Source organism: Epinephelus lanceolatus, chromosome 10 (assembly GCF_041903045.1).
Source record: "Epinephelus lanceolatus isolate andai-2023 chromosome 10, ASM4190304v1, whole genome shotgun sequence".
In the NCBI taxonomy this organism is placed as follows: domain Eukaryota; kingdom Metazoa; phylum Chordata; class Actinopteri; order Perciformes; family Serranidae; genus Epinephelus; species Epinephelus lanceolatus.
The window spans coordinates 2285759-2306442 of NC_135743.1; the positions used below are offsets into that span (position 1 = coordinate 2285759).

General features: G+C 42.6%; 1 protein-coding gene across 5 annotated transcripts in view; it reads left to right on the forward strand.

Moving 5' to 3' along the window:
- The window catches only part of adam15 (ADAM metallopeptidase domain 15), a 37718-nt gene extending 17248 nt beyond the window's left edge, over positions 1-20470 (forward strand). Inside the window, exons 6-25 of one of the 5 annotated variants that reach the window (XM_078171270.1) lie at positions 1281-1557; positions 2281-2346; positions 2530-2601; positions 2699-2868; positions 2949-3033; positions 3849-3997; positions 4845-5022; positions 5149-5241; positions 5321-5516; positions 5697-5805; positions 5927-6122; positions 6359-6436; positions 7753-7861; positions 7956-8109; positions 9037-9145; positions 10158-10226; positions 12646-12693; positions 14528-14593; positions 15325-15473; positions 16215-20470. In XM_078171270.1, the coding sequence (XP_078027396.1) occupies positions 1281-1557; positions 2281-2346; positions 2530-2601; positions 2699-2868; positions 2949-3033; positions 3849-3997; positions 4845-5022; positions 5149-5241; positions 5321-5516; positions 5697-5805; positions 5927-6122; positions 6359-6436; positions 7753-7861; positions 7956-8109; positions 9037-9145; positions 10158-10226; positions 12646-12693; positions 14528-14593; positions 15325-15473; positions 16215-16278 (2437 nt within the window). In that variant the 3' untranslated portion in view covers positions 16279-20470. The remainder of the gene's footprint in view (positions 1-1280; positions 1558-2280; positions 2347-2529; positions 2602-2698; positions 2869-2948; positions 3034-3848; positions 3998-4844; positions 5023-5148; positions 5242-5320; positions 5517-5696; positions 5806-5926; positions 6123-6358; positions 6437-7752; positions 7862-7955; positions 8110-9036; positions 9146-10157; positions 10227-12645; positions 12694-14527; positions 14594-15324; positions 15474-16214) is intronic. The other 4 variants (XM_033640805.2, XM_033640806.2, XM_033640807.2 and 1 more) reach the window with 4 other exon arrangements.
- The last annotated feature ends 214 nt before the right edge of the window (positions 20471-20684 follow it).

Consider the following 20684-nt stretch of genomic DNA (forward strand, 5'->3'; position numbering starts at 1 on the left):
TTTACTGGAGGAAACTCCTGTGCGCATTTAAATAAAGAGCTGAATATTTTCAGGCTGAACAGAAACAGATGGCCGACAGCTCCGTTCTAACACTTCCTGCTTATTCAGAGGAAAAACTTTTTTTCCTCAAACAACAGAGAAGGAAAATAAGAAGTAAAATCTCTTAAACCTAAAAAAACTCCAATCCGTTTTGTGCAGAGTCCAGGATTTACAGTGATTCAGGTCTTTGTGTTTCTGGGCTGATCTCAGCATATAACGTGAGTGACGACATCAGCGCTCCTCTGCAGATCCAACTGATCCGAGATCCATGTGAGTGACCTCTGACCTCTGCAGCAGCACACAGTGTGCAGGCCGCAGGAGGATTAGCTGTTTAGCAGCTCACGTGAAGAGAACCTGGTCCAGTTTGTGGGTTTCAGGTCTGAGACACAGAGACCTCTGTTTACCTGATCAACAAACAGCCGATTATTAACGAGAGAGATCTTTTTATTAATCAGGTTATTGAGAGCAAACTGAGATCTTAGAAGCAATTAGAGAACAAACAAAAAGTTCAGTCAGATGTCACAAGTTTCAACAAACAGCTGCAGGAGAATAAAAACCTGCAAAACCTGCACGCTGAAGGCAGAGCTGTTTTATTATTAATAGTATGTATTGTAAAGAAAATAAAAGTTATATATCACATTGAGTTTTTCATTCATAAGGTATTAAATAAATCAAATGAATATTTCAGACACTCTTATGGAAACGTGAAATGAAAAAAATATATATCTATAAATTGTGAGATGGTCACGAAGTTCACTTTTTTATGCCTTCATAATATATCTCAAGAATGCCTCAAATTGGCACAAACTTTGAGTCACTTTGACTCAAGAATGAACTGATAAGAACTTGGTGGTCAAAGGTCACTGTGACCTCACAAAACATGTTTTTGGCTGTGAAGACTGTGACATCATCATGTTTTAACGTCATATCTCAGGAACAGAAGGGGAGACATTTGGTCAGATACTGAATTGGTGACTCTAATCTTGAAACTGTGCTGATTGTATAGATCTTCTGTGTGTGAAGCATCCATGTTTTCACTGACATGGATGGAGACTGTCAGAGACACTGGACTGGTGGGCGGAGTCATACAACCACAGTTCCAGATAAAATTTTTCTCTCAACAGATTTAAAGTTCTTAACTTCCAGTTCATGACAGACTTAGATAAACAAAATAATTCCCTTTAATCAGCCACATCGATCAGTGGCAGGTAATAAATCAAACTTCCTGTTTCCTCCTGCAGCGGCATCATCGCCTTCAACTCCACCCTGAGCTTTGAGCTGCAGCCACAGGAGGACGACCACCACCATCACCAGCAGGGGGGGGAGGAGGGGGGAGGAGGGGAGAGTGGAGGAGATGGGAGTGGAGGGAGTGGAGGAGGAGGAGGAGGAGGAGGAGATGAAGAGGAAGGAGTTCACTTACTGTTCTCCACCAGCCCTCTGGAGGGCGACAGTGCTGGAGGCTGTGGAGTCTCGCACACCGCTGTGCCCCCCATCCACAGCCCCACACACACACACAGGGTGAGACAGGAACTCACACACACACACACACACACACACACACACACACACTTTTATTATTATTAAACTGTTATTTCACCAGATTAGAACATGTTGAGATTCAGTAAGACACTGCATTTTACTGTGTAAACCTAGTTAGATGGCGGTCAACACTCCCAGTTTAGAGAAGCAAACAGGAGTACTGGGCACAGGAGCCAAAGGATGTACTGCTGTAGACGCCATGTCAGGTTACAGAAATGTACAGATCAGAGGCACCTGATCTGTACCAACAACAAGTCCCCGCGTTCTGGACGGGAGCAGCAGCAGAACGTATTTTCGCCTCCTTAAAAAGGACCTACTAAAGACATTTATATCAGTTTTAGTGTCCAATATGTTTAGGTTAATTTTACCACTTTGCTATAAAATGACCCCATACAAAAGAGAACTGAAGCCATCACATCGAAGCAGCTAAGGCTCATGGGTACTGTAGTATTTAGAAAAAAACCTGATTGTTCCTAACAGAACACGAACAGTCAGGCTTCATTATATGATTCAGGACAGACATGAATTTATAGTGGAGAAAAATGTTTCAGGAAGCAGCAGATTCTCCCAGTTTGTAGTTCTGCCATTAGTGGTAAAACTGTGTACAGTAACACTTGGGTTAGAACCAGCAGTATGTGTGTGAGGCAACACGTCACTGTGACAGTCTTTAACTTGTGTCCTCTCTGTCTGTTTTGTCTGCAGAGGAAGAGAGACATCCTGTCTGAGACCAAATACATCGAACTGGTGCTGGTGGCCGACCACCAGGAGGTCAGTGTGTGTGTGTGTGTGTGTGTGTGTGTGTGTGTGTGTGTGTGTGTGTGTTTAATAATTACATAAGATGGCGTCACTTCCTTTAATTTAAAAGTCAACAAAATTAAAGGCAGAACCTGCAGAACCGACAACAGTCACGTCTAAATGAGTCTCTGTGTAATACAATTTTGTTTTCCACAGTTTCTGAACTACCAGAAGAACAACAAGACGATCATCTACCGCATGCTGGACGTGGCCAACCAGGTGGACTGGGTGAGAGCTGTGACCTCTGACCTCCCCGTCACTGTAAACCTGTTTAAATGTGCAGTAGAGAAAAACTGAAGTGGCCCTGTCTGCCTGTCTGTTTCAGTTCTACCGTCCTCTGAACGTGCGGGTGGCGCTGACCGGTCTGGAGATCTGGAGCGACAGCGACAAGATCCAGGTGAAGAAGAGTCCCACCGACACCCTCAACAACTTCCTGGATTGGAGGACCAGAGAGCTGCTGCCACGCCTTCGCCACGACAACGCACAGCTCGTCATGTAGGAGGAGGACATTTAACAAAATAAAAACTTCAGATTGTGATCATCATGATTATCACGGGTTGACTTTTATCTCACAGGGGCGGCTCGTTTGACGGCACCACAGTGGGGATGGCGTCTCAGTCGTCCATGTGCTCCAGAGACCGGTCGGGTGGAGTCAATGTGGTGAGTGGACACATCATGATTTGAGACACAGCGGACACAGAGTGTGTGTGTGTGATGTCCTGGGTTTAAATCCATTACAGAGTTGAATTTATTGTTATTATGCAGGTGAATGAAATGTTGTTTCTCCCGTCTGTGTCACGTGAATTGAAGCTTTCTCACGACTACATAGTTGTGAAGTGTGAGGAGGTGTTTTGAGTTTAAGTTTCAGTCTCTTTCATTCTCCTGTTGAATCATCAGAATTAAAGAGCTGAGGCAGAAAATATCTGGTTCTTTGATTAAAAAAAATTTAATGTAGAAGTTTGTAGACGTTGTAGAAATTCCGTTGATTTAATTTTTTAATACAGACGCTCATATTCTAATAAGCTCATATGGAGAGGCTGTGTTAAGGATGCATGGTATGTAGTGCACATCATACACCACCAGAGGTCAGTCTCTACTGGTGGAACAGGCAGCTGAGCTGAGTAAGGTGGTGGCTGCAGGTGGTGGGGATAAAGTTACAGGACTGTGTACAGCACAGTTACTCTGTGTGGTGGGGGCGTATTTTGACCGAACCAGAGTTGGTGATTGTTGGAACACTGAACTAACTGAACGACTAACCAAGACACAAATACGGTCATACTGCGGTGAAATTTCAAGGAGGTATTAAGGTATGAAAAATTACTGCTGAAGCCGACCTGTCTGTCTGAACACCCGTTCATTAAAAGAGCACGTAATGTAGTTAACTGTTTAAATGAACACCCCAGGAACATTAGCTGACGTCAGGATGTTAGCTAACAGGGATCCTACTAAACTGAGCCTGTCTCTGTCTCTCTCAGGACCACCTGGTCAGTGTGCTGGGCGTGGCCTCCACTGTTGCTCATGAGCTCGGTCACAACCTGGGGATGAGTCACGACACAGCAGAGCGCAGCTGCTCCTGTCAGAACGAACGGCGGCTCGGAGGATGCATCATGGAGCCCTCGACCGGGTCAGTACCAGAATCATTTAGTCAGTGTTGGATAGGGCTGCTCCCTGAGAGTCGAATATCAGATCACCCGTCAGAGACGCCTCAGTTGACTGAGATTCCATCAAGTCAAGCAGTCGGGGTCAGTCAGTGTGCAGCGCACTTCTGGAGATGTTTCAGTCCCCAGATTTAGCTGCAGAGTGTGAGTGAGACGGAGGCAGCGGTGCCGAGGAGGAGAGCTCTGAGATATGTTACCTTCTGCCTCCTGATGAGAGCAGCTCAGCAACTTAATATGAAACAGTCTCTGGCTTCTGTTTGATATCTAGTGTCAGCAACAACAATTAGTTGCACATTTATGATCTTTCGTTAGCGTAGTTAGCATACGTTAGCTTGGTCGGCTAACTTGGCTTGTTTACTGGTTCTTGTTGGGGTTTTTTTTCTGTTTATTAGAAAAAAAAACATAGAATACATTATGTATGAGTGTTAACTAAAGTCCTGCAATTTCTTTAAAAATAAATACATACATGGTGACGAACTGTGTTCAGACAATTGAAAATTTATAGCACACACACACGCACACACACACACACACACACACACACATGTAGAAAACAGCCACATCTGATTTGACTGACAAAAGTCCGGTACAGCCACAGTACAGGAACATTTAACCCGGATCAGCTGAGCACCAAAACACCTCCACACTTCACTGTCCTGATTATTTAATCCTCCGTTTTTATTGATCAGCTCTGTTTACTGATTAGATTAATATGTTGATCTGAATATTGTGACACTGTCTCTTTTATAATGGAGGTCTATGTAGAAACACAGCTCCCTGACTTCCTCCCTCCCCGTGACCTCTGACCTCCAGGTTCATGCCGGGACAGCAGTTCAGCAGCTGCAGCGCTGCAGATCTGTCCGTCAGCCTGCTGCACGGTGGCGGCATGTGTCTGTTCAACGTGCCGCAGCCGGACCGTCTGCTGGGAGGACCTCGCTGTGGAAACCTGTACGTGGAGAAAGGAGAGGAGTGTGACTGCGGCCTGCTGGAGGTACTCACCTGGACACCTGTCTGATCGCATCATTGTGATGGCATGAAGCAAAACTGTTCAATCAGGATGCAGGGTGTGTTTGTGTTGTTCTTCCTGTTGATGTGTTGCTGTGCTCTGATTGGTCAGGAGTGTGAGGACCCCTGCTGTAACGCCTCCACCTGTCGGCTGGTTCCTGGAGCTCAGTGTTCATCTGACGGCATCTGTTGCCACGACTGCAAGGTAACACACACACACACACACACACACACGATATTATTCCTCCCAAACTAAATTAAAGTGAACGTTTCCTCCTCCTCAGCTGCGGGCGGCGGGTTCAGTGTGTCGTGACCCAATCGGAGAGTGCGACCTCCCCGAGTACTGCACAGGCTCCTCCCCTTACTGCCCCCCCAACGTCTTCCTGCAGAACGGGGAGCCCTGCGAGAACGACGCCTCCTACTGCTACGAAGGAGTCTGTGCCAGCATGCACACCCAGTGCCAGATGCTGTGGGGGCCCAGTAAGACACCAGTTTACATTGAGACAACTACAGCTTACACCAGTTATACTGAAACCAGTTTACGTTCATAAACATTTCGTCACACTGTGGTTCACACTGACCCAGAGCCAGCTCCGGTCTGAAACCAGTTAACCAGGTTGACCTGTCCCTCTCTCTCTCTGTCCGTCTGTCTGTCGGCAGATGCCACCAGCGCTCCACCTGTCTGTTTCTCATCCGTCAACAAACAGGGAAACAAATATGGAAACTGTGGTCAGCTGACCAACGGCTCCTACATCCCCTGTGCAAACTCGTGAGTACACAGACAGAACACAGAGTACACAGAATATGTAGACAGTTAAAGTTTCTGTCTGCTTTGAGTAGAAGTGAAAACCAGCCTTAACTGACATCACTTCCTGTTGTGTTTGCTGCAGTGACGTCCACTGCGGCAGGATCCAGTGTCAGGGAGGGAGGGACCGCCCACTGCTGGGCACCAACGCAGAGATCCTCACCACCACAGTCCGCTTCAACCACAGCGACCTGGTCTGCAGAGGAACCTACTTCCACCTGGGAGATGATGTGTCGGACCCCGCCACTGTGGCCCAGGGCACCGCCTGCAGTCCTGGCAAGGTCAGACACACAGCGCCCCCTGCAGGCGTGGAGGAGTTGATCAGAGCAGAGAAAACATCCCAATCTGTAAAATCTAATCTATAGAAACAAGAAGACAACAGTGCTTTATAAAACAGCTCAGTTTGACTTTAATTGTTTATGATCATCTAGATTCTGTAAACATTATATTTTACTAGAAATGTGAAAAAAGAATTTGTTTTTAGGAGTTGTTTGTTAAAGTGTTTTTGTGTTTTTAGGCGTGTTTGAACCAGAAGTGTCAGGACGTGTCGGTGTTTGGGGTGGATGAATGTCGCAGCAAGTGTAACGGTCACGGGGTGAGTGGACGACGGTTTATCAGATTTTACAGTTCAGTTAAAGACGACGATCGTCCTGAAGGATCAGTTAGACTTTGGCAAGAAAGAGTAAGGTGAGAAACGTTCTTTTATAGTTACACTTAAACTTTTGAGGGGTTTTGAGGAACAGATTGTTCAGCAGAAGAAGAAGAAACATGTTGTCTGTCCAAATACTGAAAAGAATACATAAAGAAAACATTTTCATGTTCAGAGTTTCCCTCACTGACAGACACACACTCAGGTCTGTGGGATGATTGTGGTAAATATGAACAGCTGTATCACACCTGTTTCTCATCCTGAGACCTGCTGTCCAGGCCTCAAAATGATCAAACGTGCATCATAGTTTTGCTCCACGTTAACTACAAAAAATGAACGACGTTAAATGTTTATGAGTATCTGCTGAAGAGTCAGGTCATTCAAATCAGCAGTAAACACTCACTCACATCAAACACCATTCACCTCCATTGTTCTGTGGGGACAGAAACCTGATCACATAAAATCAAAACTATCTGAATTAATGGGAAATAAAATCAATAAGATAATAACAATGACTCAGACAGTCTTACATCTTCAAGCAGGTTATTCCAGAGCCTCGAGTTCCTGATTTCAAAAGCTCTGTCCCCTTTAGTCTTCAGTCTGGACTCTGGAACAGACAACTTCTGCTCGAGGATCTCAAACCACACAGAGGTTCATAAGGGACTAAAAGGTCTGAAATGTAATCTGAAGCCATGAAGAGCCTTAAAAATAATCAGTAATATCTTAAAGTCAGTCCTAAAACAAACAGGGAGCCGATGTACAGAGGATCAAATCTGTGTGATGTGATCAAACTAATTGGTTTTGGTTAAAAGCCAAATAAAGGCTGTTATAACAATCAAGGAGCGAAGAGATAAATGCACGTACAACAGTTTCTGTATCTCTAAAAGTTCAATAGATTTTATTACATCAATGTTTCTGAGGTGATAAAACATGTTGTTCAAAACATAAATTACTGTCGAACATGTCACCACGATTTCTTTCAGCAGGTTTTATGTGTTGTGACAGGTGACCAGTAGATGGCAGCGTCTGTTCAGGGGCCTTAAACATTACGTGAAGGGTTTGTGTGTGACGTGATGTGACTCTGTGAAACATTTTATTGTCAACAGTAATCTGACAAAATCGGAGAATGAAGGAGGCTGAGTGTTCGTCCCCACAGCGCAGGGAAACCAGTGCAGACACAATCAGAACCAGAGACAATAAATACATGTTGCACTGTGAAGTGTCTGCAGTGTCCTACAGTGTGCTGTGTGTGTGTGTTTCAGGTGTGTAACAGTAATAAGAACTGCCACTGTAATGTGGGCTGGGCTCCACCTGACTGCAGGTACTCCGGTCACGGAGGCAGCGTGGACAGCGGACCGGCCCGAGCAGCAGGTGGTACCTCACACCGACAGACACTGTGTCAGTAAAACATCCAGCTTCTGTCTGACTCTGGTTTTAACCCCGCCCCCTCTTCCTCTCTGTTCAGAGTCTGATCCGGTCCGAGTGGCTCTGCTCGTCATCTTCCTCTTCATCCTGCCTGTGGTCCTCCTCTTCCTCGCTCTGCGCTTCCCTCGGTTCCGGCGCAGTTTCTTCTGTTTTGGACCCGACAGCCCGCTTCATAAAGCCCGGCAACACAACCGGTAATACTGAGTGTGTGTGTGTGTGTGTGTGTGTGTGTGTGTGTGTGTGTGTGGACACAAAGGTCAATACAATCAATAAATTCAGGACAAACAAACAATATATAAATCAGAAGATTTAATGTGAGTATGAGTGTGTGTGTGAACGGGTGAATGTGACATGTACTGTTAAAGCTCTGAGTGCTTGCTACACAGGTGCAAGTCCATTATCCATTTGTTTACTCATACGAGTCTGATTGTGGTGTGTTTTTTTTACCCATGATGCAGTGTGGCTCACTTTGAGTTGTTGGGTTTGGAGTTTCATCCCGCCCACGTCTACAGGTACTGCTGGTCCTGCTGGGACCAACTTGGTCCTGGTCTGTAGTCTGTCCCTGTAGATTCAGAGAGGTGAAGTTTTTAATTTAAATCAGATTATAATATAACTCTTCACCTCGCTGACTGATTGGATCACACCTACAGAGGAAATGCACGTCAGACCTTAAAGCTGCACTGATCCAGATCCCACCTGTGCTGTGGTTTCATCACCATTCATCAAGAACAGTAATAATAATCTGTATTTTAAGACATGACGACTGTCTGGAAGTCACAGATGAAACATTGGACAGCACAGGGAGGTTTCTGGGTAATGAAGTCCTCAGAGTTTAGAGAGAGGTGCATCTTTACGTCTGGTCGTTGGTTTAGTTTGTGTTTGTGAGAACAAGTAAAGAGTCTGTGGTGTTGTCATCGTGATTTGTGTTTAGCTGAAGGAGAAAGAAATAAAAGTTGTGATTACAATATAAAACATCAGTCCGCACATGTCTGAGTGTCCTTGAATGCATCACTGTAAGATAACAGTGAAGAGAGCAGTGGTCTGTATGAGGATGATGATGAAATGATGATGAAACGAGCTCCACAGTGTTTTAAATGTTTCCTAATCTCACGTTTCTTCAGGACGCCGGTGATGGAGCGAGTTGACGGCAGGAACGGAGAGCAGGTCCGACCCCTGAGGTACCACCTGAACCCACCGACTGACATCCCACTGACGCCGTCACACAAAGAGGTAACCATAGCAACCACACCTCCACTGATTCACCCCCCCACAACAAGACTGTAACAGGCCTGAGAGGGGAAAAGTACAAAAAGTTTCAAAGTCTTGTTACCAGGCCTGATTGTGCTGAACGTCTCTGATGAAAGTCTCTTCCACTGACATCCAGGAAATAAACACACAAACCGATAAATCACCTGCAGCATCACCTGGTCCAGGTGGCGTGCCCGCAGTCTTTCTGAAAACTACCACTAAGACGCCAGCGTCTGTAATAACAGACGTGAACTAACCACAGATACTCGATTCAAGTTGTACGTAGAGCTGTGATGTTTAACCTGCAGTGATCTGTGGGATTATGGGAAATGGTGTTCATCCACTCAAAACAAAAATATTAAAGGAAATGTAAATAACTTTTTACGTGTTTTAATTATTTTTCATTGCCAGTGGGTGAACAAGTTGTAACGTATTTAAAATACTGAGACTGTCCTCTCCTCTCCGTGGTTGCCTCTTACAGCCTGTGGGCTGTGATGGACACGGGACGAATGTTCCAGGAAAATCCAAAGAATATGACGTTATGCGTGTTCCTGAGTGCCGCAGAGAGAGATGGTTCATCAGTAACTTACAAACAGAACCTGTAAATTAAGAACATATTAGAAAATATTTTAAGCTGCCGTTTATATCAAAATATCCAGATTTAACATGAAGCAGTGAACTGTCAGTGAAGATATTTGTTACAAAGGTCGACGAGGTTCTGAATGGAGTCATTATTCTTCTGAAACATGAAGCTGAAAGTTCTGCTTTCACTTCCTGTTTCCTGAACACCTTTATAGTGAACGGAGACAAAACGTCTTGCGACATGGATTTATTGTGAAAGAGTAGGAGGAAGTGACACAACACGACAGCTGCAGACGTTTCTTCTCCTCCTGTCACTCACATTAACACACCTGCTTGTTTGACCTTTGACCTCCTCTCCTCTGCATGTGTCAGCTGTCACTCTGCCTCTGCTTCCTCTTTTCTCTCCTATCAGGTTCATGACAGACCTGCTCCTCCCACTAAGCCACTCCCCCCTGACCCCGCCTTAAAACCCCCGCCGCAGGTAAACTCACCTGACCTCAGCTGGAGGTGTTAACGTGTGTGTTTGTGTCGCGTCTGCTCACAAACCATCTGTAAACTGTCCGTCTGATCAGCTGTTAGTCTGATGTGTGTTTCTGTCACGTCTCTGTCTTGATGTCGTGTCGTGACTGTTGTCCAGGTGTGCGTCATCTGTTTGAGCTGTTTTATCATCGTAGTAGTGACGACAGTCTGAACGGGTCCAAACCTTTGGACCTGATCTGAATCAGAGACGAGGAAAACCTCCTCAAAAACGACACAACAGTCTGAAAGAGACCTGAATATGTTCAGGACCAGTCCAGATGCAGTCTGTCCAAACAAACAGACTCATCTTAAAGAGACTAAATCTGATGTTCTGTTTGGTTTCAACTCCTCGTATTTATTTTCTATCAACTTCCTCCTCATGTCGTCAAAGAGCACTTCCATTTATCCCTAACATGTTCTCACTTTGTCAGCCTAAAATATATTTTTCTCCTGTGATGGTGATGATTTTTATTTATTCTATTTATCCCATATTTAACCAGGTTAGTGTTGCTGATATCAACCGTCTCTTTTACTAGGGAGACCAGGCCAAGACAGCAGCACACAAAAAGTTACAGCCAAATAACAACACAATAAAAACAAGAAGATCGACAGTGACATGTAGAAATATTAGAACACCTACACACAGTGACAGGAACCAACATTAATTGATTAATTCATCCTTGTTCATATGAGAGCTTTAAAATCAGACACAGAGACCAGTTCATGTAGTTTAAATCTTTCTGAAGGTTATTCCAGGTGAGAGCAGCAGAGCACATAAAAGCTTTGTTTCCCAGCTCAGTCTGAGCTCCAGGAGCAGACAACAGAACTAAGTCTTGAGATCTCAGACTGTGGCTACAGTCAGATCTCTGTTCAGTCAAAGTACACATGTATGAAGGGAGTTTATCCAGTATGGGTTCATAAATAAATGAACAAATCCCAGTGACTGAGCCTACAAAAGGTCAGAGATGGCCGACCAGCCTTGGAAGATGATGATGATGATGATGATGACACACATGATCAGAGTTTATCCAAAGTTCAGACCTCACGTGTTCCTCTGAACTCTTTTAGTCCATTCGTGCTTATGACTGACATGTTGAGTTTCCTTCGGTGGAAGTTTTCCTGTTTTTCTTATCATGCTATATTTCAGATGTTTTCACATAAAGTCCTTTTTAAATGAACTGAACTCAACCCTCTGAAAGTGCACCAGTTCTCCTTCTGATCACCTTCAGCTCTGATGGGGCCTCAGTCCTCTTCCTGTTCACACTATAGCCTGTATATAATATACACTGACATAGTTTTGTTTTTACTTTGACGTGGAACTGCAGTGTGGTTATGAGGCCCCACACTTTCAGGTGAACTTAACGTTGGAGGAGAACCTCACTGTCTCTGTGCTGTAGACTGCTGTTTGATGTATTCTACATTCCACATCTGGAGACGTGCTGTATCTTCCGTAGATCAAACTACTACTCGTCCTGCGTCCTTGCAAGTGTTACAGGCCGACGCATTTTCGTCCGTTTTTTCAAGCGTCCCAGGTCAACATCATGTGATCTAGAGGGCTGAATACAACAGCAAAGAGCAAAGTGAACCTGAATTGCTTTATGTTCACAAGGCACAGGTTAACTGAACCGCACCAAGGACTTGAAGGGAATTCAGATCACCTCGGGAGGTGGTCTGAGTTTGGTTCGCTTCAGAGGGGTCTGAGTTCTCTTGGAGTGTTGACAAAATGCTGAGTCACAGCTCTGAGTCCGTTTAGAGGGCTGAAAAGGACCAAGTGTGAAAAACCCTCAGTCTTTGGGCACATCAGACTCATGATCTCAATGCCCCCCGTGCAGCTCTCAAAAACACCTCGAGGGAATTTCTTCAAATTTGGCACAAACGTCCACTTTGCCTCAAGAATGAACTGATAAGAATTTGGTCAAAGGTCACTGTGACCTCAGAAATATGTTTTGGGCCATAACTCAAGAATTCATTTGCTAATTATGACAAAATTTCACACAAATATCAAACAGAGTATAACGATGATGAAGTGATCAACTATACTGCAGCCGGCCACCAGGGGACAGTGTAGGTGCTTTGGCTTCACTTTTGGTCAGCTGTTGTGTCGTCATTGTTATAAACAGCTACGGTGACCATACGCTAACTGTCCAGCTGGATGATGGGAAACCAGTGAAAAGTTTGAGTCTCATTATTATTATTATTATTGTTATTATTATCATCATCATTATTATTATTATTATTATTATTATTATGAGACAAACACATGACATCAGAACACAGACAGAAACTTTACTGAGGATCAGAGAAACTGTTTGATGGTCTCGTCCTGCTGACCTCTGACCTGCTGCTCTTCTTTATTTCTGCTGCTTCGACCTGTTAAACAGCGACCTGCCCCCCCCACCAAGCCTCTGCCCCCCGACCCCCCCAACCAGGTACAGTCACCGCTACCTGTAGTGTGTAGTGTCACTGTGTGTCCTGTGTGTGTCTGCACTACATGTACAGATGTAGCTGAAGTTAAATCTGACACCTGTTACAGGCTGCAGCTCCTCCTGCTGGTCGGAGGACGAACAATCAGTGAAACATGCACACTGAACATCTCTTTATGTTCCTGTGAAACCAGTTTAGTATCAGTTTTTTCTTATCATCATCAGATCATATATTCAGACTCAAACCAACATGCTAGTGCGTCTCTCAGTACTGTCTAACTTCCTGTCTGTGTCTCAGCTCTGAGCCCGTTGGTTCCTTCTGAGGACGTAAAACTTTAACAACACAAATACATAGTTTTATTGGTAATTTCTAAAACAGCGTCTCACAGAAGTTTTTACCAGACAAACAGGAGGAAACAGTTGTTGGTCTTTGTTGGACTTTTTTCAGCGGCGGATTGATCCACAGCTGATGTTTTAGTGCAGGGACTTTTCCCTCCCCTCTGTGCTGTGATTCGGTTTGCAGGTGTAGTTTGGTAGAAAGAAAATAGTTCCTACGTGAAACGGCTCACAACAAGGTCTGTGGATTATGTTGAGAAACTGAGTGTTGATTTCTGGAAAGAGACATTGATGTTGAGTTTATTATTTTTTGGCGCTTTGAGCACCTCAAGCCGAGTGTCATCTAGTTCCATTATGTTAAAGAAATGGCAGACATCTGTGCGGCTGATATCTCCAACAGTCGACAACTCACATCAAAACGATCTAGATCAGTGGTTCCTAAATGGTCCGGCCATGGGGTCCAGATTTCTCCTGAGGCAGTGGTTCAACATTCACACAGCGTCATACTTGTCAGTCCATGTCGTCAAGCTAGTTTGTCGTCTCTGTCACGAAGCTGTCCGTTAGTCTCTCACTCTACAGCAGGAAACAGCACTCCAAAGTAAAAGCTCTGTGCCAGAAATTCACTGTACTTCATAATAAAGAGCGTTTTCTGACAAACTTGACATGTTAGTGAGTCACTTATGGTCAATTCAGAATGGACCTGCGACCCGCTTTTGGACTGCGACCCACCAGTTTGGAACCACTGATCTATAGTGATAGGTAGCACCACAGGTAACAGGAAACATTTGTATTTTTGATTTGGGGAACTGTTCCCTATTCCTCACCCTCTTTTCCCATGTGTCTTTAAGTGACAGTTTTTTAAACTGGTCCAGAGAGCTGCAGGTGACAGCAGTGAAACAGGCTGTGATGTCACCATTCATGCAGGTTTCCTCCGTCAGTTTACGTCCATTAAAAGTGTTTTTACCACTGACAGACTCAGATTGTTATTCTGAGAGCCTGACAGCATCACGGAGAGACGAAATGTTTCTATATTTTTCACTTGTCCTTAAAAACACGGACACATGGGAAAATAGGGTCAAAGTTGAAAAATATCAGAGCTCCGCTTTACGTAACAGATCAGAGTACTTCTTCCTCCACTGGTGGAAATATGTGTCCAAGTTCAAGTTGAGCTCTGAGAGTGAAACTGCATGTGTGTGCTCTGACTGCACTCATCAGTCTGAGTGTGACTTTACAGCATGATGGTTTTACATTTTCCTTCCCTTTTAATGCTTCTACTTGCATGCAGCATTTATAATGATAAAGTGCCCTTTAAGATAATTTAATTCTGTATTTATAAATGAGTTTAAGTGTGTAAACGTCTGTGAAGGCAGCAGCAGAAAGTCAAACAGACAGAAATCCTCTCAGCATGTTTCTGTTTCCTCCTGACTGCATCAAACAGGAAGTGTAAAGCATCTTCCTCTCACAAAGCTTCACTCTTCTCTCTTCCTCCTCACTAACCTTCCAGCTGCTGGTGAGTCGCCCAGCTCCGCCCAACAAGCCCCTCCCCCCTGACCCCGTCACACCTGGACAGGTACACCGCACCTGCATGCTGTTAGCTGTTAGCATGTAGCACGTACGTTCTTAGCATGTAGAAAGAATCTGATCCACTGAATGAAGTGATGAGAGGGTGACGTGTAATCCTGTCCGACTGAGCGCTGTGATCTTTGTTCCTGATTGATGAATCGTGATCTGATGGATTGATCATTGTGATTGTTGATTTTAGCGTTGAATCAGGAGTCAGTGAGTTTCAGGTAAGATGTGGTTTGATGATCAATAATTGGTGGAGGTGATTGATTGGTGAAGGTTGCTGGGGTCATGTCGGGTGTTGAAAATGAAAGTGAAAATCAGCACTTCCTGTACATTTCACATTAAAAGTTTATAAGGAAAGTTTCTTTGTCACTAAAAGGCTTTTAAATTGAAACCTGGTTGCAGCAAATGTTAAAAATTATTTAAAGTAGATTTCAAGAAACTTTAAAAATGACAAAGTAGAAACAGTTCAGTACATGTGAGTTTGAAAACAGTGTGACATCAGTGTTTGAATATTTCCCTCATGGAAACACTGTCAAGCTGAAACATCTCTGATAAGTATGAAGTGTTAAATTGATAAATCCAGATCTGAGGTAGAACAGGATGCTGTAACTGATGTTTATGTTGCTGTAAATAAGGTGAAAGTTAAAGAGAGTAAAAGTTAACACTGGCGTTGGAAACGCACCTTTCTGTTGCACTAAGGTTCATATTTATTTCCCATGATTCTCTGTTCAGGTCCCAGTTCCACCCAAACCTGTGGTGCCCATAAAGCCCCGCCTCATGGCGCAGCCACCCCATCACCACATCCCCCCTCACCCCGGCTACCCCGCCAACACCAAACCTCCACAACACGCAGCCGTCGCACCTGCAGCTGCTCCCAACAGGTGAGAACGTCACAGCAATCAGAGATCCAGACCCTCAGAGTCATTTACACAGGTGTTCTTCAGGAAGTCACAGCATCAGTGGAAAGTCAGGAAATGATAAGAAAGTCATGACTTTTTTTTTTTTAGAAAGTCAGGAAATGATAAGAAAGTCAGTTTTTTTTTGTTTTAGAAAGTCAGGAAATTTTTGAAAAGTCAAGACATTTCTAGAAATTCTGAACATTTTTAAAAAGGAAAGATTAAAAAAAAAAAGACTTGATTTGATTTTAGAAAGTCCAGAAACTTTTATAAATTAAGGAAATTATACAAAGTCATACAATTTTTGAAAGTCAGAAAATTTTTTAAAAGACAGGACATTTTCAGAAATTTGCAAAATTTAAAAAAAAGTTGGGACTGTTTTAGAAGGTTAGGATTTTTTTTAAAAGACAGGACATTTTAAAAAGGAAGGAAATTTCACAAAAGTCAGGATTTTTTTTAAGTTAGTTTTTTTTTAGAAAGTCATGACTTTTTGCGAAAGTCTGGAAATTTTTACAAAGTCAGGACATTTTTAGAAAGTTTGGACATTTTTAGAAAGTCTTGTTTGAGTTTAGTCAGTAAATGTTATCATTAATCAAAGGAAGTCATTTTTTCTACAAATAGTGGAATTGACCAGGTCTACTGGAAACAATCAAAAAAGGATAGATACCAAAGAGAAGATATAAATACAAAAGTAAAATGAGAAACCTTTTTGTTGTCTCTCTGCAGACGACCTCCTGCTCCTCCGCTCCGACCCACAAACCCTCAGAAAGTTGACACGTCGCCGCTTTAACAGACTGTCTGCCGAGAGACTCTGAATAAAACTTTCCTCTGTTCGGCCTGGTGAAGATGATGAAGATGATGATGACTTTATTATCCAGTTTGCACTCAGTCGTCGGATTTCTCACTCAGTCCTTCATGAACTCTAGATACTGTAAATAAAAGTTAACGTGCCTTGCTCAGCAGCACCTCGGCAGTGATCATGTGGACGCTCGGGACCGCCGGCTGCTGGAAATGATGTCACATTAAAATGTCCTGGTGTTGCTCATACAGGCCCCTGCAGGGGGCGCAGTGCCTTCAGAGCTCAAGGACCCTGAGATGGGATCAAACCTGTGAGCAAAGTACAGACTCTTCAGTAGAGTGGTTCCCAAACTGTGGTCCAGGACCCTCTGCAGGACCCCGAGGAGGTCAAACATGATTTCTCTTTGTTTCTTCTTCTTTTTTTTTTTTTTTTTCTTTTTTTTAGTAAAACCGAATGTAGAAGGTTTTTCTTGGCAGGACGGACGATTTACGTTTCAGGTGGATGAAACTTTATCAAGTAGGATTACATCATCATCATGGAGTTATAATCTTTTAACCTTTTATTGAACTCAGTGTTTTTAAATGAAGTGTCTTCAGATCAGACGAACCTTCATCAGACGGTATCAAATCACAGATGAGTCCTCTGACAGAAGATATTTGGCATCTCAATCTAAATAATCATGGAGTTTGTGACATTTTAAAGACTTGAGATCCTGAAGCTACCCTCCAGGATTAAAGGGATAGTTAGTATATTTTTGAAGTTGGGTTGTCTGATGTACTTATCCACAGTCAGTGTGTTACATGCAGTCACTGTCGGTCGGCATGTCTGTGTTAGCTGCCTAAAACATCTATAACTGTTTGACATTGAGAATATTCTTTCACAGCTTTATCTTTCTGTCAGACAGCCTGATCTAGCCGTAAACGGTTTCAGTTCCCCATCTATGCTCTCGTCACAGCCGCCACACTCCACTGACAAAAACAGCAATTTAACATGGCTGAACACAGGAGCTGCTGGTCTACTGAGTTGGTGTTACTGTGTGACTGTGGTGAATCTGAGCTAACAATATTAAACGTCAAACTCGCACAATAACACAAACAAACTAACTGGTTGAGGCAGAAGTAGACCAGTGAGCTAAAATTACTGTTTTTCATAACAGAGTCTGGCTTTGAAGAGAGCGATGTAATAGCTTTAGTTCCCAGTCAGAAAACGCTGTCTGACAGAAGGTAAAGCAGTGAAAATATTCTAGATATTACATACACTTCGTCTGTTTCTTATTTTTAAAGATGACACTTTTTAAAGTGGCTAAAATATGTTATGTTGCTGACCCCTCCTCAGCAGTACATTGCTTAGCTTTCTTATCAGACTCCAGTCTGCTTCTCCAAACTGAAGGCGTGCCGACTGACATCTACCCTTCATATCACGCTGACTATGGATCCCGTACAACCCCACTTTAAAAAAACCTGAACTATCCCTTTAAATGTTTGGACTGACAGCAGATGAACCGTGATGGATTTGAGGCTCTGACGGGGGAAGAAATCTGAGATTTACAGAATGGAGGTTTTGAGAAAGAAGTTTTAAGAAAAATGTAATATTTAAAATAAATCAAGACTAAAGTAATATTTTGAGATTGAAGTCATCATAAATCAAGTTGTACTATTATCCGAAAGTTGTAATATTACAAGAGAAAAGATGTTTTGACAATTTTAAAAATTAAAACTTTATCCTCTAAATGTTACGACCTTTTCTCAGAATGTTTCTACTTTGAATTTAACCTTGCACCTTTATTTTAAAATTACATTTGGACTTCCTTTCTCGTCTTGATTTCTCAGATTTTTTCACCCTGACGTTCAGTCTCAGTATTTTAACTTGTTAAATCTCTGTGTCATCGTACTCGCTGACTGCTGGAATGAATCAGAAGGATTTCCTGATCATGAGAATCTTGTTGGACCTCAGACTTTGTGGTTCTGGCTTACTGGGGCTGCTGGTTCTATCCCAGTTCACCCAGTCTGTTTCTGCTTGATCAGGTTTTTATTTTTCTAACCCGCCTTGAGATTTCTATCTCAGACCGTCAGGAATGTTCGTGACGTTACGCCAAAGACGAGCTGGAGATAAAAGATGCTGTGAGATTCATCTGAGCTGTGATTTTACGTCGAAGGAAAATCTGTTTATTTGCCTTTTTACCAGCTGAAGTTTTTCATTTCTACAAAATAATAACACTTCCAAAACCTGTGAGAATTATAAACTATGTTTCTATAAAACCCTTAAATACATTGAACACAAGACGAAGCTCTCAGCTGTAGGAGAACTTTGACTAAATGAATATCTGGAATCTGTCAACAAGTCGACAAAATTATGAATCTTAAATGTTTGATATTACCTTTTTTTGTGCTTCAGAAACTTAGTTCAGTTTTTCAGGTGAAAAATGAGACAAAAGCATTTTTAATAAAGTCAGAGCAGAGTTTGAGTCAGAGTCCTCTGCTTGTTATAAAATAAGGTTCAAATTGAAATGAAGCTTGATGGAACAGAGCAGAGGTTTAAGAAGGTTTGAGACTGATCTGTTGCCTTTTGTAGTTTCAGTGTTGCTGCTGTTCGTCCCATCATGTTTCACTGTGAAAGTTTTCCAGACTTGAAGGGTGTTGCAGGTTTTACTCCCGCTCCTTCAGTGTCTTCAGTCCTGATTCACATGTGTGTTAGACTAAACTGTTCACAGTCAGGCAGAGGTGGAGGAAGTACTCAAATCCTTTACTGCAGTAAAAGTACGAATACCACACTGTGAAAATACTCCACTACAAGGAAAAGTCCTGCATTAGTAAAAGTTTGTGAGCATCATCAGGAAAGTCAGTCCGTTAGAGTAAAATGTTTTTGGATTTTTTTTTTTTGTTTGTTTTTTGTTTTGTTTTTTTGCTGTAGATATTTCAGGTTTGGCTCATTTTAACTCCTTTATATCCTGTTGGGTAGTTTAATCTACAGCAATGCATCATGGTCTATGAGATCATCATATGTTTGTAGTGTGGCTGTCCTGTGAGAACCATGTATCTCTAAAAAGTCAAAAAAACAGCCTGTTTCCAGCTTTGGGACGACGACTGTTCAGTTGATCCAAGAGGGTTTTTAAAGAGTTAATTTAGCTTAAGACAGAGAATTTAAATAATGATGCATTTTATTTAAAGGCACCTTTCAAAGCACTAGAGGACCCCTTACAAGACACAATTAAAAGAAAAAAAAAAATGATGTGGACCTCAGAGGACAGTGTACTGTCCAGGAAGACACCCAGACTCTTAACCTGAGGGGACGGATGAACTTTGGAGTTGTCAGTTAAAGAGAAACTATGTGGTTTAGCTGAAGTAGATTTAGTACCCACAAGGAGAACCTCAGTTTTATTACTGTTAAGTTTGAGGAAGTTGTACGAGAGCCAAGATTTAATATCCAATAAGCTGTCAGAAAGGGAACTTGGTGGAAGTAGGCCTGGGTGTCATCAGCGTAGCAGTGGAATTGAATACCAAATTTTCTAAAGATATGACCGAGGTAGAAGGTAGATAATAAATAAAAGGGGGCCGAAGATGGAGCCCTGAGGAACACCACTATTAACTGGAAAAGAGCTGGATCTGAAATTTCTAAGTTTGTGAAAGTGTTGAAAGTGTATTGATTACTTTAAACATTTCAGTTCAACAGAAACATTCAACACATTTTGAGAGTTGTGGTTTTTACTGGACAGGAAATAGATTAAACAACTGTCGTCTGTAAAGTAAAAATGGAAATACTCAAGTACATGTACCTTGAATTCATATTCAAATACAGAACTTGAGTAAATGTTCTTACTTCGACCTCTCAATCTTTTCTCACAGTAGAGACAGAATATTTTTCTACTTTGAATTTACTTGTGTCTTTAAGCTCCAACTGTCACTACAAAAGGCAACAGATCATCTAAAGAATCATTGGTTGTTTTATTAAACTGTAGAAATGTGAAAAATCATTTGCCCTGCCCACAGGAAGTGATGTCACTACTCATGCTGGACAGAAAACTCGCTGCAGCAGAACTGAATGTTTTCACCTTACGATCCTTAGACTCCGATCATTCAGGCTGATTGATCAATCAGCTGACTGACTGGTTTTCATGCTGTTAGCGTCTGTTGTGTTCACATGTGCTGCTAGAGGAAACGTCCTCAATAAAACTGTTTCTACGTTATCTCTGTTTGTTCACGTCATTGACAGGTTGAGTTAAAATACATGAGCTTGATGAAATATTTAATGCAATTACTGACATCATAGTTTTCTTATTAATCTACATTTACTTATTTTTTTGTTTTAAGACTCACAGACAGAAAACCTCAACCTGAAGGACGACACTCAGGAAACGATCTGAAGAGACTCCAACACCAGAACATCACAAAGTTACCAAC